The sequence below is a fragment of the Grampus griseus genome (genome assembly GCF_964374135.1).
Source record: "Grampus griseus genome assembly, chromosome: 4".
Taxonomy (NCBI): Eukaryota; Metazoa; Chordata; class Mammalia; order Artiodactyla; family Delphinidae; genus Grampus; species Grampus griseus.
Window position 1 is genome coordinate 125,023,687 of NC_138997.1, and position 26,334 is coordinate 125,050,020.

Genomic DNA, 26,334 nt, shown 5'->3' on the forward strand with positions numbered 1-26,334 from the left:
GATTTTTGGAAGGAAAAGAGTGGTCTGGGCATTTTGTTCAATCTTACTTAAAATTTAAAAGCCCATCTATTATTTCTGTTTAAGGATTTAACATATTTATTGAGCCCCTTCTACATACCAGGCGCTGTTTTAGGCACCAGGGATAGAAGAGTGAACACAACAGGAAAAAATCATCTCTAATGGAGTTTACATTCTAGTTGGGGGAGGTGACAATCAATAATAAATAATGCAAAAAAAACAACAGTTGGGAAAATGGGTAGGGATTGTTGAGAGGATCTTGCAGTGTTTTAGTATTAAGTATTTAGTGTTTATCAGTGTTTTCAAAATACTTTCAGAGATTAATACCTTTATCTTTGTACCTTGTTGTCTTTAGTAAGTTAATGTAGCCATATTCTTTCGTTTCGGTTATATTGAAAGAAGAGAATCAGAAGTGCATGTCCAGCAAGTTGAAGATCAAATTGAGAATAATCCTGTTTCCATTTTTATACAGTCATCATTTGTTTATTCATCACTGCTGATCCAGTTAGGAGCTAGTCCAGACTCTTGATTTTCCCCATGGCTCCTTCTGTAGCTCATCCACTGGCCTTTATAGTATATTCCTAATGATCAAGGCATTTGTATTCAGGGATCATGATCAAGTGTTCCAAAAGTAAATTTGAAAACAAATGCCTTAAATGAGTTTTGAGGTAAATTTTGATTGAGTTGCTTTATGACCTTGAAGAATTGCATAATGATTAATTCCTACTTGTATAGATCAAAGTGGGAATAGAAAAATAACCTACTTTGCATTTATTATGCTTCCACATGTTGGGTTTCCCAAAAGTCTTAGATCTATTTGTTTGAGGATATTTTTGTTTTACTTAGGAGTATGATTTGTGGTAAGATGCTCTGTTCCTCTTTCATACAAATGAGCCCTACTATGTACTAAGAATTGTTCTAGGCACCAGAGAAACGATAGTGAATAAAACAAGTTTTTTCTCTTAAAGAGCTTGCTTCATTCTGAATCCTTGCTTGGGAAGGATTCAGATAATTAGCGAGTAAATATATGTAGCATCGAGGAGTGAGTGAGGAAAATATGGCATTGAGGAGAGTCAGAGTAGGGTCAGTAGAGAAGAGAGTGCTGTTTTGCAGGGAGGGTGCTGTGTACATAAGGAAGTCGGGAGAGGCTTCAGTGATAGGGGATGGTTAAACAGAAACATGAAGCAAGTTAAGGAAATGAGTTATTGTGACTATCTGGGGGAAGGACATTTCCTGGTTGTTCAGGTTCTGGTTTATAACCAAAATGGAGGCCAGTTTATTGGAGGGAGGACTGGAAGAGGAGAAGAGTGCAGATCCTATAAGATTTTATATGTCACTTTTAAAGGAACTTGGTATCAATGAGAGAGGAGACCATCAGAAAATTAGGAAACAGGAGAGTGACATGATTTTAGTTAGGGTTTTTTTTTTTTTTTTTTTTTTCGGTACGCGGGCCTCTCACTGTTGTGGCCTCTCCCGTTGTGGAGTACAGGCTTCAGACGCGCAGGCTCAGCGGCCATGGCTCATGGGCCCAGCCGCTCTGTGGCATGTGGGATCCTCCCAGACCAGGGCACGAACCTGTGTCCCCTGCATCGGCAGGCGGACTCTCAACCACTTCGCCACCAGGGAAGCCCTAGATAGGATTTTTGAAAGATCTGGCCACTGTGTAAAGCACAGGCATAAGGGAAATAAGGGCAGAAGCAGGGAGAGTAGTTACGAGGCTATTGTGTTAAAACAGGTGCAGGTTGATGGGGACTTGGGCCAGAGTGGTGAGGAGTGGTTTCTGGATATATGTTGAAAGAAAAGCTGACAAGATTTGCTGATAATATCTGGGACAAGAAAGAAAGAGAGCAGTCAAATTTTTTGGCCTGAGCAATTGAAAAGATTGACTTGCTGTTGATAAGGTGGGGAATATTGTGGAGTAGGTTTGGGTGGGAAAATCGAGTGTTTGGTTGGGTATGTCAAGTGCGTGATGCCTGTTAGACATCAAATTGGAGATATTTGAGTAGGCTGCTGGATATTTGACCCTGACATTTTGAGAAGAGGTCATGAATGATTACTGTAGAAAGGTTTAAAACCTAATGAGTGATAAAGTTTGATTTACTTATTTAAAAATGATAATGAGGGCTTCCCTTGTGGCACAGTGGTTGAGAGTCCACCTGCCGATGCAGGGGACGCGGGTTCGTGCCCGGTTCAGGAAGATCCCACATGCCACGGAGTGGCTGGGCCCGTGAGCCATGGCCGCTGAGCCTGCACGTCCGGAGCCTGTGCTCCGCAACGGGAGAGGCCACAACAGTGAGAGGCCTGCATACCACAAAAAAAAAAAAAAAAAATGATAATGATATTTATAACTATTAAATCTTAGAATACTTCATATGTATTTTAAAAAATTGTGTTTCTTATTTTTATTTTAATTTTAAGAATTTGACCTACAGCAAGAAAAAGGGGAGCACACTTTATGTAATAGCTTAGGGATCGTCTTAGCTTTTAGCCATTTGATAAGTCTGAAGAAATAGGAGAGAGAACATAGGTCAAGAGCTGTCTAAAAAATATAAGAAAAGTTACAACTCTTAAGCATTAGTTTTTTGAAGGATTGTGTTTATCTTTTTTTCCTCTCTTGTCTCAGGAAGTAATGAGGGAAAAAAACCTTGATTGGAGTAAAAGTAAAAGCATTACTGTATAAAAATATGAATGTGTTGATTCATTTTCCTCAGCTTATTTTTGAAATATGAGTGGCAGTGTATTTTTCGTTTGTTAATTTAAACTAAAATTTACATTTATTTAGGGTGTTTGACATCTCATATGCTGTTTTGCTAATAATTTGAGAAGAAATTAATATTGGTGAAATTTGGTACCTTACTAAACCACAGCTTAAGCTACTAAAATGAAAGTTGGTAATTCTCTTTACCCATTTAAAAAAATTAAATTATTCTAACTGGTCATATCTAATTTTAATTGCCTTTCAATTGAATTTGTTTGACAGGGATAAAAACAGATAAAGGTTGAAAAAGAAGTCTTAAAAAACACATGTATCATTTATAACAAAATAAAGCACTGATTGTGGTACCTTTCTTCTGACCCTTTTTGGTTGACATGAGATGCACTGTCTTAGATTATTTTCTCAGTAGGAACAAGTGCCGTATCTATATTTGGATTTATTACTATTGTCACTTATATTTAATATAATTGTCTTTTATTTGAGATTACTATTTGAGTCTACAGTTTATAAAATCTTTGTTTTAGCATTGCGTAGTTTTTAAAAACAAACTCGTATTTATGAAAAGTCTTGGTTTCTATGATGCACAAGTTCAAATAATAGTGTGATGTTTAAATGCATCATGCTTTGAACAATTTACTATTTATATTTTAGTATACACTTATGGCTATATTGGGGTAAAGTTTTACTCTGTTATTGGCATTGTGCTGTTCTTAGCATACAGTCTTTAAGTTTTGTTGTTATACACCCAGAATGTAGAAATTCAGATTGTTTTTAGAGTGCTAAATTGAAATACTGTAGTAAATCAGCTTTTTTCTTTCTTTTGACCATGTTTTATTGCTTTTAAAATATTATTCCCTTTTATCATAGATGTCTGTTTTAAAAGAAATCATTTGAGTTACTTTAGCTGTGGAAAAGATTTGACTTAAAACTTTGACTAAAGTTTTTAAAAAGTTGACTAAAAACTTTTTTTTTTTTTGTAATTGATGTCTTTAGATCCAAAGGCAGAAACTAGATTATACATCACAGTCAATGACTTTGAATTTCATGTGTATAATCGTTCGGATCTTTATGGACATCTTCAAGAATTGTTTGGTTTGGAGCCAACAATAATTCTACCCAAGAAAGAAGATGATAAAACACGAGAAAATGGAAGAACAAGAACCCAGTCCAAAATTGAAAGGTTGATTGTCAGACTTGAATTCTATTAATCTCCAACATTTAAATATCCGCTTTTATTAGAGTATTATTAACACTGTTTACCTAAACACAGCCTAATCTTTCTTTGTAGATTAACTAAAACTTTTATTCTCACAAATAAGTATATAATTCTTCAAAAATTTCAAATAATACAGAATTATGTAATGTGAAAAAGCAGTCCCGGTCTATTCTTCTCACCAGTTCTACTTCCTTCTTTGTTGATAACTACTATCAATTTGTTTTTTATTCTTTTGAATGCACATACATAAGTCTATACATACATATACATAGCTAAGGTGCATATACAATTATATTATTTTATCTGTTTCTGGGCTCTCCGTTCTGGTTCATTGACCTATTTGTTTTCTTTTTGTTTTTTTTTTTTCTGTTTTTTTTGTGGTATGCGGGCCTCTCACTGTTGTGGCCTCTCCTGTTAGGAGCACAGGCTCCAAACGCGCAGGCTCAGTGGCCATGGCTCATGGGCCCAACCACTTCACGGCATGTGGGATCTTCCCGGACCGGGGCACGAACCTGTGTCCCTTGCATCAGCAGGCGGACTCTCAACCACTGTGCCACCAGGGAAGCCTGACCTATTTGTTTTCTTTCACCAGTACCACAGTGTGTTGATTACTGTAGCTTTACATTTAAGTCTTGAAATCAGGTAGTGTCAGTCCTCCAACTTTGCTTTTCTCCTTCAGTGTTGTCTTGGCTATTGTGGATCTTTTGCCTCTCCATATAAACTTTAGAATCAGTTTGCCAATATCCAGGGGTTTCGGTAGGGATTGCATTGAATCTATAAATCAAGTTGGGAAGAATTGACATCTTGACAGTATTGAGTCTTCCTGTTAATGAACATGGAATGTTTCTTTAGTTATTTCGTTCTCTTTGATATCTTTCATCAGAGTTTTATAGTTTTCCTCGTGTAGATCTTGTAGAAAATTTGTTAAATTTATACCTATTTCATTTTCTGTGGTGCTAATGTACGATATTATGTTTTTAATTTCAAATTCCACTTGTTCATTGGTGGTATATAGGAAAGTGATTGACTCTTGTATATTACTAACCTTGTATCCTGCAACCTTGCTGTAGTCATTAGTTCTAAGAGTATTCTTGATCAGTTCTTTCCGATTTTCAACATAGATGATTGTGTCAGCTGCAAACAAAGAAAGTCTTATTTCTTCCTTCCCAATCTGTATACATTTTATTTCCTTTTTTTGTCTTATTGCAATAGCTAGAACTTCTAGTATGAATTTGGAAAAGAATGGTGAGAGGGGACACCTTGCTTCATACCTGATCTTAGTGGGAAAGCTTCTCGTTTCTCACTGTTAAGTATCATGTTAACTGTAGGTTTTTGTTGGTTGATATTCTTTATCAAGTTGAGGAAGTTCCCCTCTATTCCTAGTTAGTAAAACTAGAGGTTTTAATCATGAATGGGTATTGGATTTTGTCAGATGCTTTTTCTGTATCTGTTGGTATGATCCTTTGATTTTTCACTTTTAGCCTGTTAATTGATTTTTGAATGTTGAACCAGCCTTGTATACATAATAGTTTTATTTATTTATTTATTTTTTGCGTTACGCGGGCATCTCACTGTTGTGCCCTCTCCCGTCGTGGAGCATAGGCTCCGGACGCGCAGGCTCAGTGGCCATGGCTCACGGGCCTAGCCGCTCCGCGGCATGTGGGATCTTCCCGGACCGGGGCATGAACCCGTGTCCCCTGCATTGGCAGGTGGACTCTCAACCACTGCGCCACCAGGGAAGCCCTAGTTTTATTTTTTTTAAAGTAGATGATGAGGATGTTTATTCTCAATTAAATATTTAGTGCATATTATGTCCCAGGCACTGAGCTTGAGGTACTGGAGATACTGAGAATATGACAACTGTTCTATCTTGAGGGAATTTACAGCCTACTGTGGGAGTTAGAACACTTAGCAGGCAATTTTAGTGCAAGAAATATAACAGGGACAAGAATAGAATTCTCTGGGCACACATAGAAGGATCCGGGATGATAGGAACCTTAAAGGTGAATGAATTAAGCAGAGAAGGAGCTGAAAGTTCTACCATGGAGAAGAAACATCATATGCAATAGAGAAGTTGTTACTGAGACTGGAGTGGATTACTTGAGGTGGGGATAAATTAGACTAAAATGTTTAGCAGGATCTGGGTTAGAAATATGGCCTTACCCCAGGTCAGCAGTGTTGTGTTGTGATTGGAGGGAGATAAGACTGGAGGCAGGGAGACCAGATAGAAGGACGTAGTACAGTTCAGGGAAGAGATGATCATCAACTGGGTTGTTAGCAAGGGGAAGGAAGAGAAGGAGATGGATTCCAGATACATTTAAGCAGATGAATACTTAAGAGAGTGATGAATTAGATGTGGAGAACAAATAAGAAGGATGAGTCAACAGTGAATCCAAATTTCTAATTTAAGCAGTAGTCATGCTTAGTCAGGGAACATTAGAGAAAGGTTAGGGGGTGATAGTGAGGTTAGTTTTGAATTTAGTTTTAAGCACTGAAGGCCATCTTACAAATATGGCTCCAGAAGTGTGATTTAGGAGTTATTGGGTTATTGAAGAGACATGCCTTGAGTTTTCATATGAAATCTTTAGTGAATTGCTGTGAATTTTTCATTTCTTAAATTTTGTGTACTTTGTGTATGGCCAATTCCTTTTTTCTTACTCTTGGTCTATCCTTTTCATTGTATTGAGAGGAAATTATTTTGCCACAGAGTGGCGGGAGTAGGGAAGGAGAAGGATCAGCTGAACTGTCAGAAGTGCTTAAAACACTTAAAACATCTAAGTAACTTATATCTTGGTAATTTTTGTTTTAATTATAATTTTTGCTGTCTTTTAAAATGATATAATGTAGTGTGATAGGCATAATGACAGATGTAATGACAGCACATCATAATTTATACTTTGTCATTAAAGCTTGTCATTCTGAAAATATACTTTTTTGTTATAGCTTCTTATATAAAAATTGGTGCATGATAGAGTACATTCTAGGAGACATTTTAGGGATATTAGTGTCCCTTAGATGGTCATTGTTTTGTTTACTGAGCAGTCATTAGATATATTTGGAAAGATATAACTGGTATTAATAATGTGTATTGTGGGACTTCCCTGGTGGCGCAGTGGTTAAGAATCTGCCTGCCAGTGCAGGGGACACGGGTTCAATCCCTGGTCCGCGAAGATCCCACATGCCGCAGAGCAGCTAAGCCTGTGCGCCACAACTACTTAGCCTGCGCTCTAGAGCCCGCGAGCCACAACTACTGAAGCCCGCGTGCCTAGAGCCTGTGCTCCACAACAAGAGAAGCCACTGCAGTGAGAAGCCCACACACCACAACAAAGAGTAGCCTCTGCTCACCACAACTAGAGAAAGCCTGCGTGCTGCAACGAAGACCCAACACAGCCAAAACATCATAATAATAATAATAATGTGTACTGTGAGGAAGTCAACAGTATTCTTAGGTACTTAATTTTTCTCATATGTCAATTTTTGTTTTTTTTCTCAGAGTTAAAGTAAAAACAGAATCTCAAGACCCCACATCTTCATGGAGATCACTTATTCCAGTCATAAAGGTCAATGTGAGCACGGTAAGTAAATTCCACTACAATTAATGTTTCATGGGTTAATAACAGAACCTTTTATTTTTGAAAATATAATTTTCACTTAAGAAAGTAATTTTGTAGAGGTCTTTGGGTTCCATTCTTAATAAAGTGAAAGAATTATTTCAACACCAATACCATTTTAGCACAAATGTATAGAACTTTAAGGCTATTTATTTATTCACAAGTGCTCAAATTTCTTTAAACACTAGTCTAAATTGAGCAGTGGAGCAATTTAAACAGTGTATAGTGCTAAAGTGGAATCATTTAGTAGTTGCTTGAAAATGCTTGTTATTAGGTCACCTGAGAAAAAAAAATACAGCCTAAATAGTATGGCATAATATCTCTTATCTGTTTTTTTTAGGGACGCTTGGCCTTTGGAAATCATTACCAACCTCAAACTCTGTGCATCAACTTTGATGATGCTTTCTTAACCTATACTACAAAACCACCTTCCAGTCATCTTGATCAGTTCATGCATATTGTGAAGGGAAAGCTTGAAAATGTTCGAGTCATGCTTGTTCCTAGTCCAAGATATGTTGGTCTTCAAAATGATGAGTAAGAAAGTTATAAAAATAACAAATAACTTCTTTATACCTATTGTAGCTTATCATTTAGAATCTTTAGTATCCTTTTAATTTCTTTGCTATAAGTTGGGCAATAATTACATATATTTCTCTATTAAATCAACTGAGAGTATTCCTGCTTTATAAGATAAATGAATGGAGTTTATCCACTGGTAAACTCCTATTTTAAATATTTTTCTATGAGCTATTTTTCTTGTTCTTTAATTGTAATAGTTAATATTTATTGCCATTTAATATATGTCAGGCACTGTTTATAAGCTTATAATTTTTCTGTCCTTTTCTCAGTGTATTTGGGAAATTTATTTTGGGCAATTGAGCCCTGATGTTTGTATGTTAGAAAATACACATTACACGTAGGTTTTTATTTTCAGAAGGGATGGATAAATAGTAAATTCAACAGATTCATTATAGTAGAGTATCATTGGAGTTAATGAAAAGTTGAAAGTTGAATCAGAATTACTCTTGGAAAACTGATGAAGTTAAGACAGTTTGGGAATTCAGCTGACATTTAAGTCCCAGTCAGTTTTCCACTTAGCTTTCCAGATTTGCTTTCCTTCAGCGAAGTAGCTCCTTACTTTTAGGAGACACATTGTAATAATGACGCACACTAGAGTCACCCTCTTTGTGGTGGGATGCTTCCATTCCAGAGGACCGAGGTCCCCAGGTAACAGACACATGACTCGCATCTGACTCCCAGGCCACATGCTCATGAGTGGGGTGAGGGCTCTTGTAATCTTTGTTATTCTCAATCACTATCCTTTTCTGTGAAGGAGTCTATCGTTAAATTTGTGTAATTTAGTATTCATGTGATAAAAGTAAAAGTATTCATGTGATGAGTTTCCACTGTCTCAGCTTTTGTCTTTGTGTGTAGGCAATATAAAGTTTGAGGTTATGAGAAACATGATTGTTTCTTTTTAGTTCCAACTTTTGGCTAGTTTGCTATTAGATTTTCTAGGGATTGGCTAGAATGACACAGTCATTTTCCCAGCTTGAGTACCGGGGAGGCTCTGGGTCTACCTGGTTTCACACTCTTCAGGATCACTGAATTGCTAAGCATCTTGGAGTATAAGCTACGCACACAATTCTATATTTATGGGTGCAAGTTGTAATACTGAAAAAAATAAATCTGGGTTTTTGTGAAAATTACCACAGAGTAAAATGAAAAAATGTCCTGCTATTTGTATAAAAAGATTTAAAATTGTATTTTTCACTCTTCAGTAGTAAACATGGAGATTAAATAATGAGACTAAACCCTAACCTTTGTGATTTAATACATATTTAGAAGAAGATTGTTGAATTTGTATGTGTTATATTATCTGATGATTGAGAGGTTAATTTTGATATGGAAGGAAGATATTGTGGTGTATGATAAAGACAAAAGTTGGTAAATCAAAGCAAGTAGAGGGAAGTTAATTGATGGTACAGAAACATTCATTCCAGAATTTGAGTTCAAGATGTTTGCTTTAAGTTTATTTTAAGTTGATCAACTAAATATTCTTGGAAATAGGTAACATAAAGTTGTTAAAAATGACAACATTTTTTTAATTTAATGTTTCTGAAAGGTTATGCTTTATTTTACAATATATAAGATGATATTTTTAATCAGTTTTATAGTGTTATTAATATAAAATGGTTGAATTTGAAGTCTAATTTTAAATTTATTGTTGCAAATGCAGAATACGATTATTATATTCCAATGAACATTGTTCTTCCATTGTATTTAATTAAACTTTGTTTTATTTATTTTTTTGTTTTTATTTTTTTGCGGTACGCGGGCCTCTCACTGTTGTGGCCTCTCCCATTGCGGAGCACAGGCTCCGGACGCGCAGGCCCAGTGGCCATGGCTCACGGGCCCAGCCGCTCCGCGGCATGTGGGATCTTCCCGGACCGGGGCACGAACCCGTGTCCCCTGCATCAGCAGGTGGACTCTCAACCACTGCGCCACCAGGGAAGCCCTAAACTTTGTTTTAAATGGATTTCTCTCATTCAAAACTTAAAATGAGAAATGCAAAACAGATTTTTTTGTCTTTCTTTAACTGATTTTACTGGTCAAAATTTTTTCAGTGCCAATTTTTTATATAGTCTAATATAGAAAACAATTATGGAACAATTTATTGTGTATGTGAAAGATGTTTTCCCTTTTCAAGTTTCTACACTTGATTGCTTTTTAGTTTTCTTTGTTGTTTTCACCCATTACCATTGTTAATTAGCATACTGAACATTTTATATTCTGGAGATGTACTTAGTTTGCCTTCCACCTTCCTTTGTATAGACCACCAAGATTAATGGGAGAAGGTTTTGTGGTGATGCAGTCGAATGATGTTGACATCTACTATTACATGGATGAGCCAGGTATTATTTTTTGAAAATATGTTTCATAGCTACAATTCTGTTTCTTCTATGAAATGCTGATATCTAATAATATTTTAAGTATCCTTGCTTAGGATATAAATAAGCATTAATAATGGTAGATGTGGATGTGAGAATGCCTACCTAAAAAATATCTGTGTCATTTGTCAAAAGTTGAATATTCTTTAGTATTTCAGATCAAAAGAGAAAAATATAGTAATCTTTCCTTCAAATTCCATTTTTGCAAGTATACTTCAAAAATTGTGAATACAAATGACCGTGAGTGAAAACCATTAGAGAATGTGATGATAGTTAAGGTAGTTCATGCTGGCTTAGGGGAAAAAAAATCACAGTAAGTTGGATTTGAGGCTTAAAGTTTAAGGATTGAAGTCCAGCTAGTTACAGTGCTTCACAGGTGGCCTCAGTTTTATAAATAAGCCAAATATTGGATTTTTAGTCATTTTTTCCTAATTCTTGTTTTTCATACCTTTCAGGAGGTTTATGAGGTCAAAGTATGTTCAAAATTAGGATGTTATTTGCCTTTTTTTTTTTTTTTACCATGTTGTATTGATGGTGTAAAAGTTACAGGGGGCAAAACTTCTGGTGCTTTTAGCATGAATCAAGGCAGTGATTCCAAACTATACTAGTGATCCCTGTCTTTTTCACTGCCACGCAGTCACAATAAAACAAATGCCAGTGTACTTTACAGTGTCTTTGATTAAGCAGTAAAAATTACTTTTATCAAATCTTGACCCTTCAGTAAACTTTTTAATATTCATTTAATAAAATGATAAGAACACATAATACACTTCTGCCTCATACCAAAGTACACTGTTGTTTCGAGGAAAAGCATTCTGTGATTGAGTTCCAAGCTGAACTGTTTGCTCTTTTCATGGAATACCAGTTGTGCTTGAAAGAGCAACTAGGGACAAACTATGGTTTTGAGCTTTCATGTGACAGTTAGAATTTTGGAAAATTTGGGTCTGCCACTGTGAGTTTGATGACTTTTCTGATGAGACTACCAGTGTTATTAACAATATGACTTCTTAAATGTTTAATAATGAAATTTGTCTATTTGGGAAAAATATGAATGTCTCAGTGAACCAATATTTTCCAAATGAACAATTCATGATGTCCATAAAAGATTTATTCAGAGTGCAAGAGAGATCAGTAAATTTTAACGTGTCAGAGTATGAGAAGTTCAGCAATATGGTTTCAGATTCCACATTGCAAGTAATCTTTAAGAAATTACCACTTGTTGAATTTTGGTCTAGTGTCAAAGAATATCCAGAATTATCTGAAAAAGCTATTAAAATACTCCTCCCTTTTCTGTCTACCTATTTGTATGAGGCTAGGTTTTCTTCAATAGATTAAGTGCAGAAACAGCTGTGAGAATTCACTTGTTTTCTATTAAGCTGTATATTTAAGAAATTTGCCAAAATAAAAATGATGCCAACACTTCTCAATAAATTAATTTGTTTTAGAAAATATGCTTATTTTGATTAAAAAATATTTTCGTTCAAAATGAAATAAAATTTTATTTGTTTTCATTAAAAATGTTGTTATTTTTCACATCATATTTTCATTAAATCTTATTAGACATTTTGTTATGTCAACATGTAATGAGTTTATTTTAAAAATAAAATTTAAAAATATTGCTCAATTCAAATTTTGAATACAGTAAATTTTGATAGATACAATACCAAAAAAATCCCACTTTGGGGTCCTCAATATAGAGTGTAAAGGTTCCTGAGATCAAAAAATTTTTAGAAATGTTGATCTAAGGAAGCCTTTTAATGGTTATTTTAAGTAACTATCTTCATATTGTATATTCTGCAATATAGGACTTGTTCCAGAAGAAACAGAAGAAACTATTGACGGAGAAATGAGCAGTGAGGATTGCAAATTACAAGATTTGCCTCCCTGTTGGGGACTGGATATAGTTTGTGGTAAAGGAACAGATTTCAACTATGGGCCATGGGCTGATAGGCAGAGGTACTTGATTAAATTATATTTCTAAGTCAAACGTTTTGGAATAATACTATAATTTTTATTAAAGGCTAGCTTAGTATCGATATTTTTATAAGCAATTTTATTATGGCAGGGTAAGATATCACTAAACATTTTAATCCAAATAATTTGTAGAGAAATTGGCACAAGCAAGTTTGCTCTAAAGGAGGAGCTAATTCATTAGAAAAATGGTAAATGAGCAGAATATTTATTGGTTCCTTGGTTTTTTCTTTTGTATTTAATCACCGAATATGCCAGGGATTGTTGGGACTATGGAGATTCAGAGCTAAAAGACATACATAGTTCAGTTTCAGAAAAAAGAAACAAAGAGTTTTATTAAGTGCTGTATTAGAGGTATGTAAAAAGTCTTGATGAAGAATTTAGAGAGGTACTGTATTAGTTTGCTGAGGCTGCCACAACAAAGTACGGCAGACTGTGTGGCTTAAACAGCAGAAATTTCTCACCGTTCTGGAAGTTAGAATTCTGAGATCAAGATGTTGGCAGGATTGGTTCCTTCTGAGGGCCGTGAGGGAAGACTGTGTTCAAAGCCTCCCTCCTTGGCTTGTAGATGGTCATCTTCTCCCTGTATCTTCACATGGTCTTCTCTCTTGTGTGTTTTGTAGGTCTCTGTGTCCAAATTTCCTTTTCTTGCAAGAATACCAGTCATATTGGATTAGGGCCCACCCTATTGACCTCATTTTAACTTAATTACTTCTCTAAAGACCCTGTCTCTAACTATGGCTAAATTATGAGGTACTGAGGATTAGGACATATGAATTTTAGGGGGACACAATTTAGCCCATAACAGGTTCATAACTCATATTGAAGAGGAGAGAACTGGAAAATGCTTTTTGGTTGAGGTAGTATGTGAGTTGAGTTTTGAAACATAAGTAAGAATTAGCCAGGGAAGGAAGGGAAGGATAAGTAATCAAGGCAAGGGAGGAGTTCTGCAAATGCATGATGGCAGTGGAGAATTGTCTTAATAAGTTCTATAGGTTGTTAAAGAGATTTGTAGGTAGTTAAGAAATATATAGATTTTATACTGGAGGTAATAGGGAGTGCCTGAAAGGTAAAAAAGGGTTTTTTATTTCTTAGTTATTCTACTAATTTTGAAGTAATTTTCTGTTTTTAATATATTATGAACATCTACCTACTTATTGAAGAATTTTAAACAAAGGAGGGGACATGTACTACTATTTATGAGGGAACATCTAAATTTTTATGTAAATATACCTTGTTTAAAGCTAGTTTAGTCTTTCATAAACTAGCTTGAATGGAGAAATACAAGCTTAATCAGTGACTGAGGCAGATATTACTGGGCCACTGATGGACTACTAAGAGTGCTGATACTTGATATACTCACTCTTTTTATACTTAACTGTTTTTTTTTAAATTTTGTTTTAGTTTATGTTTTTACACAGCAGGTTCTTATTACTTATCTATTTTATACATATTAGGGCATATATGTCAATCCCAGTCTCCCAATTCATCCCAGCACCACAAACCACCCCTGCCACTTTCCCCCCTTGGTGCCCATATGTTTGTTCTCTACATCTGTGTCTATATTTCTGCCTTGCAAACTAAATTGTTTTAAAAAGTGCTTTCTAAGCCCGGGCGCAGCAGCGAAGACCCAACGCAGCCAAAAAACACAAAATAAGTGCTTTCTACCTAGCCTTGTTAGAAGAATTATATACTTTGTCAGGTACTACATTCTGTTAACCTTGGTATCTCTAGCATATAGAAATACCTGCTCCATTAAGTAGCTACTTAAATAACAGTAGTTTGGTAAATATATAAGTAAGTGTGTTATTTGAATACTTGGAGTATGCCAATACAGTACTTCATTAAGTTCTGGGTTAGATTATTAGACCCGAAGGTAAACATAGCTTAAAATTTCAGGTTAGAAAACAAGTATTTTTCAAATTACTGGATTAAAATTTTCCTTTTATAATAAAATTTTTCGTACATTAAACCATGCTATATTTACTGTGGAATAGTTGAAAATGAGGGGTTTTACATTCCCTTAAGTAACAGTTACACTTGCTATATTTGAAAGGAAAAAATTAAAGCAGTGCTTTAACACAGACACAGAATATTTTTGCATTTTAGTATTTGAATAAAGTGTGATTCTTCTTAAACTATATTTAATTGTATTGCATTAAGAGAAGTATTAGGCTATATTTACATGAAAATCCTAGCTAAAATTCTTTTAATATATAGTCATATTCACTCTTTGGGTGATCTTTGTATAATACAGAGAAATGATACTGTAGATAACATGAAAGAAAAATTTGCTTTACCAACTCCCTTCAGTAGGTCCTGCCACTGCTAGGAGAGAACAGCAATACATTTTTTAAGCTGGACTTAACAAAACCATTCAGATTTATTAAAAAGAAAGAAGAAAGAAAGAAATTTATCACATGGGTTTAGTTTCCTTGTGTGAGTAATAATAGTATTTATCTCCTCCCTTATATATGCAAATTGTGCATTTCCTCTCTTGTAGCCATTTCCTTTTCACCTTCTCCATACTGAGTTTCTAAACAAATATGAACTGTTATCAGAAATGTCCATTAGGTCATTTTTTTTAGTAGCTACCTATTAGTGTAAGAAATATAGAAAGAAATCTCAACTGTTTTATTATTGGATAGTTCACTCAGCATTGTTTTTGATCTCTGATGTAGCATGACCTTATTTAGCTTATAGATTTTAATGTCAGTTCTATTACCTTTACGTGATTTTCTTTTTTTTTTTAACATCTTTATTGGAGTATAATTGCTTTACAGTGGTGTGTTAATTTCTGTTGTATAACAAAGTGCATCAGCTATATGTATACATATATCCCCATATCCCCTCCCTCTTGTGTCTGAATCTTTAAGACACTCAGCTTTTCTTTTTAAGAGTTTTCATGACAGAGTTGAAATATAAACTTTATAAATTCGTGCTTACTCCTTAATGATAACTATAATAATGCAAATATCCCTGATATTGTCTGGCCTTTTATTGCTTTCATTTATATTTTCACACTTGATCTTCATAACAGTGAGAGACACAAGGACAGGTGTGGTGATCTGATTATACCTGTGAGAAAATGAAGACACAGAAATTCAGTGATTCGGGCAAGATAGTAAAGCTATAGCATCTAGAGCCAAGATTCAGACCAACCCTTCAAGTCCACTGCTCTTTTCATTATATCCTGCTACCCATTTTATAGTCCATGATCACCTAATGATCAGATGGATTCTTTGTCTTGAAAGCTTAGTTTTGTATATTTGTGTCTTAGCCAAAACATTTACAGACTTAATTTTCTTTTCGTGTCTATAATGGATCAGTTTGCAAATTTTGTTCTGTTGATCTGATTTTTCGCAATCAGTTTATTCCAAGCAGCATTTCCTGTTACTGATGACTCCTTCCTCAGCTCTTCCTATTTAAAAGTCAGAAACTGATACTTTTTCTGAATGTATGAGTAACATGCTAATTTTTAATTATATAGAAGGCTATGAATTGAAAGTTTCTTGGTTTCTTTCATGTTTGTCAAATGATATGGGGAGGCAAATACATGAGCGCCCTAGCCTCCAAACACTTGCTTCTTTTTAGAAATCTATTGCTCTTTAGACTCTTATTGTTATAACGTTGATTAATAGTGATTATGAAAATAATAGAAAGACACTTTCTCCATGTGCCATGTACTGCCAAGTCTTTTTCATATATGTTGTCATTTAATTCTTGGATCTATTCTCTGAGACTGGTTATGACAATTCTCTTTTACAGGTGAGGAAGCAGGCGAGTGTCCTCAGAAAGGTTAAGTAGTAATTGTCCAGAGTGGAATGATTCTAATTAAGCCATCCCCCTTCAGCTCTTTCTTTGCCATTTGCACAATTGATATACCTGTAGAAAGTCTTTAATTTTTCACAGTATGTTTGAATAGTGCAAATTTGGTCTTACCTATGTCTTATTTGATAGTAGTATATTAAGTGCTCAAAGCTCATTGATCTCTGGAAGTATAAAACAGTCTTTCATTTTACTGAAAGGAAATTATGGTAGGTGTTATTTTGTGACTTATAATTTTTTTTCAATTTTATGTCTAATTGTTAAATAAGATAGCAGTGGTAATAGAAAGTTATAATACTGATTTTGTCTCTTATCAGAGGTAATTTTATTTGAATAACTTGTCATTATTCTTTCTTCCTCTTTATTTAGAGATTGTTTATGGAAGTTCTTCTTCCCTCCTGATTATCAAGTTCTGAAAGTCTCTGAAATTGCACAGCCTGGGAGACCAAGACAGATCCTTGCTTTTGAACTACGAATGAATATTATTGCAGATGCTACAATTGACTTGCTGTTTACCAAAAATAGGGTAATTATTGAAATAATATAGTAGCAAATCATGTGTAAAATTTGAACATTATTTTCCAGAGTATCTTTCTGGTGACTAGTCCTATACTCAGATTCATTTCTATGAGCTTCCCTGACCCCCATCCCCAATAATTGTATGTATGTTACTTTCATTAAGTGCCAAATAGTAGAAAGAAGTTAATTAATAATAATAGACCTTTATAGTATAGTCTGATTCATTTTCTCCTTTAAATCTGGCCAAACTGTTTTAGTATATTTTTGGTATAAATTTGAACTTTTGCTCTTAGGAACTTTTAATACCTATTTAATATTATTGATGATTAAATTTTATCTTTGATAACTGAAAAGTAAAGATGGGAGTGTAATTATAATAAATGTTTCATGAATTATTTTTTGCTTTTGATAGGAAACAAATGCTGTACATGTAAATGTAGGAGCTGGCTCATATTTAGAAATTAATATTCCAATGACAGTCGAGGAAAATGGTAAGCTATGATGAGTGTTTTTCTGTTTTAAGTGATTAGTAGGGGAATAATTAATATATAAATAATTATTAATCCAGTTAGACTAAAATTAATGGGGTTTTCTTTTTCAGCTTTTTATTATATTTTGATGTGCCTGTAGTTAGTAAATACTATATTATTCATGCACTTGGAGAGAAGGGAAAAGTGTTTTAATCAAGCTACGTCTTATTATTCTGTGCTTTCATTATACCTTACTCTTCTTTTGTAAGTTTGTGCGTAATTTGCTCAGTGTATGTTTTTCCTGTTAGTCTGTTGCTCTGTGAAGGCTGGTACTATGTATTTCTTTTCACTGGTGTATACCTGTGCCAAACCCAGGACCTGGCACGTGGTCCATGGGCAGAAGTAGATTGAATGACTAATAGGCTTTGTTTTAGGTTATATTGTTAGTAGATTTTTGTCAGGAAGTAACCTGGGTACTTTGAATAGCATAACTTTAAGAAAGCAGAATATTTCATATTTAAAATATTAAGTCATGCCCTGATTAGCTGTAGTTTTATCTGAGCTAAGATAATCTAAGTTCATTATGAATTTAAAATTTGGGCTCTGATACAGATTAATCAGTAACATGATTAAATACTTTATTGTTAAATTTATCAAAATATTATATAGTCTCCCTCATTTCTCCTTGTTCTTCCCATCCTCTTATTACATTTGTAATTGAGACCAGTTGAAGTGAAATTCTGCTTTATTTCTTCACTTTCTTGAGGGTATGGAGAGTAGCAACTCACCAATGTTTTTAAATTACTGAACAGCAATGTTACTATTGCTAGGTATAATTAGAATAAGTTTTATGTAATTCTTGACTCTCTTTTCTTGTTTCTGTCACTCATTTTGTTGCTACGATAAAAAGAAAACAGGCAAAGGTGTTGACTAGATTTATTAGCTTGCATAAAAAGGTAGCAGTTGAGTCTGCCTGCTTAGATAATTAATTGAAAAAGTGACTGAGAATGAGATAGTATATCTTTTCCCCGTAACTTTAGGGTTATTACACTGAAGAACTAAAACCTTATCTTAGTTACTTTTAAAAGAATAACCTAAGTCTTGAAGCAGATGCTTGAGATTCTCTAGGATTCAGAGTAGTCAGTTGGAAAGAAGCATCTTTCAGGATAGCCTTAATTACCGATATATAGGATCTGTAATTCTGTAGAGGAAGAGGCTGTTGAGGGTTGCACAGAATTGAGAATGGTTCAGTTAAGGGAGTGCTTCTGCCTTTTTTTTTTTTTGATTTATTTATTTATCTTTGGCTGCGTTGGGTCTTCATTGCTGTGCACGGGCTTTCTCTAGTTGCAGCGAGTGGGGGCTTCTCGTTGCGGAGCACGGGCTCTAGGCATGTGGGCTTCAGTAGTTGTAGCACGCGGGCTCAGCATTTGTGGCTTGTGGGCTTTAGAGCGCAGGCTCAGCACTTGTGGTGCACGAGCTTAGTTGCTCCGCGGTATGTGGGATCTTCCCGGACCAGGGCTTGAACCCGTGTCCCCTGCATTGGCAGGTGGATTCTTAACCACTGCGCCACCAGGGAAGTCCCTCTGCCTTTTTAAACTGATGATGTATATAGGAAATAATATTTGTAAAGATTTTGGGGAGGTACATTTATTGGTGCACTGGGGTAAAGGGACCATCTGAGGACTGAGGCATCAATATCTTGAGCATATACCTATTATGAATTCATGGGAAGTGCCACAGCACACTGACTGTTGAACTGAATGAGTTAAGTGTCTAAGAAAAACCCAGTCAAGTTATTGGTAAAGGTTAGGTGGCTTTTAAGATGACTGTCTTCAAAGGGAAAAATAGACTTAGTTCTTAGACAATAACAAAATATAATTTGAAAACATTTAAAAACTGGTCCCAGAGATTCAGTTGTTTGGGGAAAAAAAAATGCCCAGAGCAGGATGCATGTTGAATTAGCCATATAAGAATGTTCATAGTGTTAGTGTTCATAGGAGGGCAATCCATCAAGAAAAGAAGTGAAATACTCTGAACCTTTCTGCTTTTATTCAGAGTGGGGCTGTGTTGTTTGGAAACTGTCACTATGTAAGGAATAGTTTTTTTGTTTAGCAACTGTCATTACACATTTTTTTCAATAATTTATTTGTGCAATCTCCTGACTTCCCTCCTACCTATACTTGCCCTGATGGATGGATTTTGAACAAGGATATGATATATTAGATCCATCCTATTCCCTTTTTTTTTTAATACTGTCTTTTCTACAGATTTCAGACTCTTCGAAGCCATTTAGTGAAAGGGTCTGTCCTGGGTGGTGGAGTAGATTTGGATTTCCAGCATTGCCTATCTGTAGCTATGACTAACTCAAGATTTTCTTATTGGGATATTCAAAGCCATGTTTTCAATACCTCTATAATAAAGCTGGTGTTTTAATTTCCAGAAAAAAAAAAAGAAAAAAAAAAAGAAAAAAAAAGCAACTGTCATTACTTAAGGGGTAGTTGAAAATATGTACCCTTGAGTCAGTGAAAAAAAGGACATGGGAGCAGTCTTAAATATTTGCACACTATCATTTGGAAAATAGACTTGTAGTTTTACACTGGAAAGCAGAGTCAGGATAGACCTTATATGAAGATGGAACTCTTTTCCATCAGAGCTGTCCGAAATGAGAAAGGTTACCTATTAGATAGTATACTCCACATTATTGGGGGTGTATTTAAATAGTGACTGATTACCATTTTTCAGGAATTCCTTCTTTGGGTGGTGGGGGAATTTGTTTCCAGTCCAAAATTTTTAATTATATGTATATATTTCTTTAGGTTCTTAATTTTTATGTTTTCACTTATTTTAGGTTACACCCCTGCAATTAAAGGACAACTCTTACATGTTGATGCCACTACCAGCATGCAATACCGGACTCTTTTAGAAGCAGAAATGTTAGCAGTAAGTCTAGAGTGTATGATGATATGCCTACATCCATAAAATACAAATTTGGTTTTAATTTTTTAATATAAAATTTTAATGACCAGGAGGTCATCAAATGGTCAGTCTTCTCATTCAAGAACAACCAGATGCTCTTGACCATGTTTTTGGGAAGAGGTGTAGATTTCCAATGCTGTGGACTCCCTTTGGCATCTCTCTGTTGCTCTTCTTTTGGGGGAAATGAATATAAGGCAACACTACATGGGTTTTTGGCCTTTAGAAATGTGAAAAGTTCTCGGTGTATTGTTTTTAAACTTCATTGTATGGCTAGACTAGCTGTCTCCTATGCTGTAAGTAAGATAATTTTTTACTGTATGTTTTCTGGCCCCACCAGATTCTTTCTCAGGGCTTAATAATTCATTGTCCTTTTTTACTTGATGAATAAGGTAAAAGGAAGAAAATCTTATTGATACCCTGAATTGCTCCATATTAGAAACAGAATAAATATGGAAATGCTCATGATTGAAAACTGCAGGTCAGGAACTCATTAATCAAGCAGATTATTATTTTTTCTCAGGGACGACAGTAATAACAACAATAATAACAGAAGTCACTGCGTAGAATGGCTGATATTTAGAGAGGATTCTTTTATATTAGATGATATCATTAGGTCCTTAATTGCTTGTCTAAACAAGCATATTTATATATGATATATGTAAATTAAGAAGAAAATTTTGCAGTTACCAAGAATATAATGAATACTATAAATATGAATATTCAGCATTTTAATGAATTCCTGAGCTATTGCTGATAAATGGTGCTGTGCAATAATGGTATTCCTGGCCAGGAAGCTCTTGCCTTTGCAGAATTGCCAAGCTTTGGCAGGTGGAATATACCACAAAGCATCATGTCAGATTTACAACTACTGTGCTGTCAAATAAGAACCGAGGAGGCACTGATGGCCAAACTTCTGTGTGACAGTATGCATTGCACTCTACCCTGCCTGACCCGAGCCTCTCACTTAACAGGTTAGGTTTAAAGAAGAGTTAATGAAGTTGGCTGTTACTCTGTTTAGCTACAGTATCAGAACTGTAGCCTGATTTGTTCTTAAAGTTTTTTGGCCACATCATGGCTTAGTATTTTAAGGAGCTGGATGTAACCATGGATACTGACCTTTAGCCACAGCAATATTAAAACCTCTAAGGGACATTCTATTTGGCTCAGTAGGAAAATAAGTTTTAATTACTCACCAGTTTGTGTGAGTTCATTTCTAATGCTGTCACACAATGTCATATTTTAACCTCTGACATTTTTACTTAACATTTGATTTGCAGTTTCACATCAATGCCAGCTACCCCCGAATATGGAACATGCCACAGACATGGCAGTGTGAATTAGAGGTTTATAAAGCCACCTACCACTTCATCTTTGCACAGAAGAATTTCTTCACAGGTAATATTCTAATAAGTATAAATACAATGAGATCTGAGATTTATCATAGTGAACTTGTTTATAGTCAATAAGTTTTGCTTTTAGATTCAACATAGGGACTTGATGACACAATTCATACTTTCTTTTACACTTCTTTTGTGGCCAAGTTTATCAAAGGAAAAACTTAAATATACATGTTCTATGCTGTCTTCTAACCCAAACAAGGAAAATATGAACCCAAAATTGAGCTTAGGAGGAAGTGCAAGAACTCATTTTTGTGTCAGTCTAGTGGGGGATAAGTTGGGGAAGATGAATCAGTTTCTTTCTCTTCCTGAATTAGGCATCATTGTGGCTCTACTATTTTGTTTTAGTTAGTAATCCACAGACAGTATATTCAAATAGTCAAATACGTTATTTTTGTATTTGGAGTCCCTACTTAACTCCTTTCTGTTGGCATGTATAATTGAGTTGATGCTGTCATTAGGTGGAAAAAATTCTTTTATTTCTTGCAGCATATTATGATAGCTACTCATTATTTTATGATTATGGGAACATGTGGTCTTAGTCTCTGAATGACATAAATATTGCTACATAAAAATAAGCATTTTTTGAGCCTTTCTGTAAGAAGTTTAGCCAGAGTTGATCTGCTTTTCTAGGATCAGTGGCTACCCCAGAACTCCTAATATTTGCTTGACTGATTGCTGCATTTATCTGTTCGTCCATCCATGCACCGATCATTTACAAGCATTCTGTGCTGAGTACTAATATTTGTGGGTATAGCAGTCATTAAGATATTCATAGGTTTCCCTGTCCTGACATTACTTACTAGCAATATGATGTTGGCCAAATTTCCTAATTGTTTAAGCTTCAGTTTCCTTATCTGTGAAATAGGGATAACAATTTCTAACCTAATTTTGCTACTGCTAGAGTTTTGACCTTTTATAATAATGCCATTACTATAATATGTTCAATCATTAGTTTTCTATATTTGTTTTTTGCTTTGATCAGGAGCCTTATCGTGGGGATTAGATAGAATGATTCTGTATTTTTGCAGTTGTATAATTCTTCTCCAAGGCTCAAGTCAAGGTCCCAGTAGTAGAAACTTTGACAGAGTCCCTGGCAAGTTAAATTTTTGTCAGTGAAGCTGAATATTGAATAAGTACTACTTACTTCAGATTTATGAAAAAAATAATAGCTAAAACTTACAGTGTGTATTAGTGTCTGTCTCTGTTCTAAGCAGTTTCACATATTAAATCATTAAATCCTCATAATAATTCTCTGAGGTCAATTTTATTATCATTATCCTTATTTTACAGATGAGGGCAGTGAGTTACAGAGTGGTTAAGCAATTTGTCCAGGGTTACGCGACTAAGTCAAGCTAGGATTCCAACCCAAATAGTCTGGTTCAAGAATCTGTTTTTATATGGATAGCTTCTTTGCATAGTCTTTTCCTTCTCACTTAAGATTTTATCATTTCTAACTTTGCTAATCTTTCAGTTTCTTTCTTTTTAGACTTTTAAAATTATAAATTATTTAATTTATTTAAACTTAAAGAAAAAACCCAGTGTTTTCAAGCATTCAATACTTCACATTGTTTTTCCTCCAGAATTTCACAATCTCAGACTTTAGCAGTGCCAAGAATACTTGGAGTAGAAGTATAAATTTCTCAAAATTTAAACTTTATTTTGTAGTAGCGCTTACATTTATATTGAATATTGTATTAGTTAAACAAGTACACATTTCCTAAATTACAATTGTGATTTTTCTTAAATTATTTTCTTTCTCTAATCTTTATGCTTATACCTATTTAACTTCACTTTTTTAGTTATTTTTTTCTAAAATTTATTTGGAGAAATTTAAAAAATATAGAAAGGTACAAAACTTAAGTTCTCATCTCCCAGATTTAACAGCTATAACATTTAGATATATTACTTCTGAAATCTTTCTGGAGTCCTTCAAAAATGTATTTATTCTTTAAAAAAGATACTATCAGAGAGTGATATTAATTTAGCCTTGGAGAGAACATACTTGGTCATAGTGTTTGAATTGCTTTTCTCTTTTCTCAGTTTTACATTTCTCTGTTGACAGATTTTTGCAGAAAATAAATTATCTATTTTGTGTGAGGGAATACCTAATATGCCTTAAGAGCCATTCTCATGCCAGTTATTAGTGAGATAAAATTGTTCTTAAGAGATTTCAATGTGGGACAGAGATCTCTTCATGATAAATACAATATAGAGCCTCAGGAATGAAAGATGTAAAACAAAGGCAAAAATGAAGTCTTTACAGGCAATAATGAAATTGACTTAGGTTTACTCTGATAATGGAAGAAGAAAATATAATGGTATTGAAAAGCCCCAGTACCAGGTGATGGACATTTTGTAGGGTGTTGGCCTATCAACTTAATTATAAAGTGAGTTGTAGATGAGTTTTTTCCCAGACTAATATTTAGATTACCAACTTCACAAGTTTTAAAATTTTATTATCTAAATGATTAAGGCCGTCATCAAGAAAGTGCTTCCAAATAAATAAATTTATTTGGTAAGACCATCTGGGAATAAGAGCAGCTTTTGGTTTAAAGCGAAATACATATCGGAAGTAGTTTTTGAGGTTCCTAGTAAAGACATTTTGTTACCATAATTTTTAATATTTGTCAGTAAAGATATTGTATAAGCTGGTAGGGAAACTATATTGCAGAATATACTGACGTTTAGATAAGATATTAAAAAAACTAATAAGACATTAAAATAGAAATTGACTAAAAACTATAAAATTATGTTGGTTTCCTTAGATGATTAGTAGATCATTTGAATTTGTGTTTATTTTACTAGCAATTATAGCTCAGTCTTTTAGGTAGTAGTATGAAGTAGATAAATGCAACCAGTATAAGTTGAGAGTCACTTGTTAATAATGATTCAAAACAAATATAAGCCATGATCTCAACGCAGAGAGAACTTATAGGGATAGCGCTTATGGGAATTTATTTATCAGTCTCAAGTATATTGGCATGTGTAGTACTAGACTTAGACAAATAAAACAATACATAACAGTATATATATATATATATATATACACACACACACACACACACACACACACACACACACACACACATTGAGTGCAAGCATGAATTTCAAAGCTAACAAATGCATGTAAGACGTGGATACACAGGAAATCAATATGATCTGAAGATAATTAGAGAAAGTAAGGAAGGACATTAAGATCGGAAATGGTCTTTGTAAATGAACTCAGTAATATTAACTAAAATTTGCATAGTATGTTTTCATAAAACATTCCAAAGCATGTTCATTGGTATCATCTTCACAACAACTCTGAAAAGGAATAGCTGTTATTGTTATCCTTGAGTTAACAATGAGGAAATTGAAGAAACATTCAATGACTTGGGCAGACTCATGAAGCTAGTAAGTGGAAGAGACATTTAAGAACAATTTTTTGACTGTAGTAGACTCTGTACTGTCTCTGTAGTGTCATGCTGTTGTTAAAGATGGTTAGAGTTTTTCTGCAACAAAGAGGTTACCAAAGAGTGTGTTCATTTTAGAAGGGATGAATAGTTTGAGTAAAAGTGCAGAACCAAAAATATTTATGAAGAAGAAAAATGTGAAAATCAGCTTGATGAATGGTGAATTTGTATTGTGTAGTTGGCTAATCCCAGAGATGACTTTTGGGCATCTCTTAAGTGCTGAATGCTGTGTTAAAGAATAAAGTTAGATAGTAGGGATGCAGTCAGGTTAGTTAGGTAGGGCCGTATGTAGAAGTAAAATTTTAGAAGTAGGAGTAGATACTATAAGGTATGATGAGCTACTGTGATTGCTTGTTAAATGAAATAAAAATATATTTAAAGTAAAATCGTTAAGTGGAAATTTCTGTTCTCTAGTCTTAGAACAGGTTAATAGCCATATATGCCTTTTATCGTTGATATAGTAAAACTGCATCTTACTAAGATTAATTTAAATTGTTATTAAAATTTGATATCAAATGTATTATTTTGCTATTTTATCAAGAGAGGAATCTAATATATGTGCACAAGTTTCTGTACATTGCAGCTAAATTTTAAATGAGTTCATATGATATTTGACTTCTGATTTCATTACTGAATCTAATATTTTTCAGTTTAAAGATATCCTTTAAAATTCAAAGGAAACTACTTTAAATATTTAATTATTTTTGCCTATTATTTTCCTTAGAATATCTTTAATACTAAGTGCTACTGTTTGTGGAGTGCTTATCTTGTGGCAGTTTCTGTGCTAAAAGTTCACATATATCATCTAAATTCTCACAATAAGTCTGTGAAGTTGTCCCATTTTGTAAAAGAGAAAACCGATAACATTTCAGTCATTTGTTCAAGATCATATAACTAGTAAAATGATAAAGCCACAATTTAAACCCAGGACTGTCTGGTTGTCAGAGTTTGTGCTATAACAATGGTACTTGTAGTTGTTTCCCTCTCTCAAATACACAAAGTTCTGATTTTATAGCACTGTGTTATGTACTGTGAGCATACAAAGATGAGCTTGACACCTTTTAGGAGGAGACCATTTATTGAAGGACATCATTGCTGGGAGTATACAATCCATGCAATAATGTGAATGCCAGAGGAAAAGTAGAGGAAAGCACTGTGATAGAACAGGGCTAACATCTTTATGTAAAGACTTTTTGCCTATTG

At 34.3% G+C, this 26,334-nt stretch overlaps 1 protein-coding gene across 1 annotated transcript in view; it reads left to right on the forward strand.

Moving 5' to 3' along the window:
• BLTP1 (bridge-like lipid transfer protein family member 1) overlaps positions 1–26,334 on the forward strand; it is a gene marked incomplete at its 5' end in the record, with an annotated part of 189,548 nt that overhangs the window by 19,257 nt on the left and 143,957 nt on the right. Inside the window, 9 exons of the mRNA XM_082654038.1 lie at positions 3,728–3,914; positions 7,444–7,525; positions 7,902–8,095; positions 10,397–10,476; positions 12,318–12,468; positions 16,681–16,837; positions 17,243–17,321; positions 20,149–20,240; positions 21,554–21,671. Of these exons, the coding sequence (XP_082510164.1) occupies positions 3,728–3,914; positions 7,444–7,525; positions 7,902–8,095; positions 10,397–10,476; positions 12,318–12,468; positions 16,681–16,837; positions 17,243–17,321; positions 20,149–20,240; positions 21,554–21,671 (1,140 nt within the window). The remainder of the gene's footprint in view (positions 1–3,727; positions 3,915–7,443; positions 7,526–7,901; positions 8,096–10,396; positions 10,477–12,317; positions 12,469–16,680; positions 16,838–17,242; positions 17,322–20,148; positions 20,241–21,553; positions 21,672–26,334) is intronic.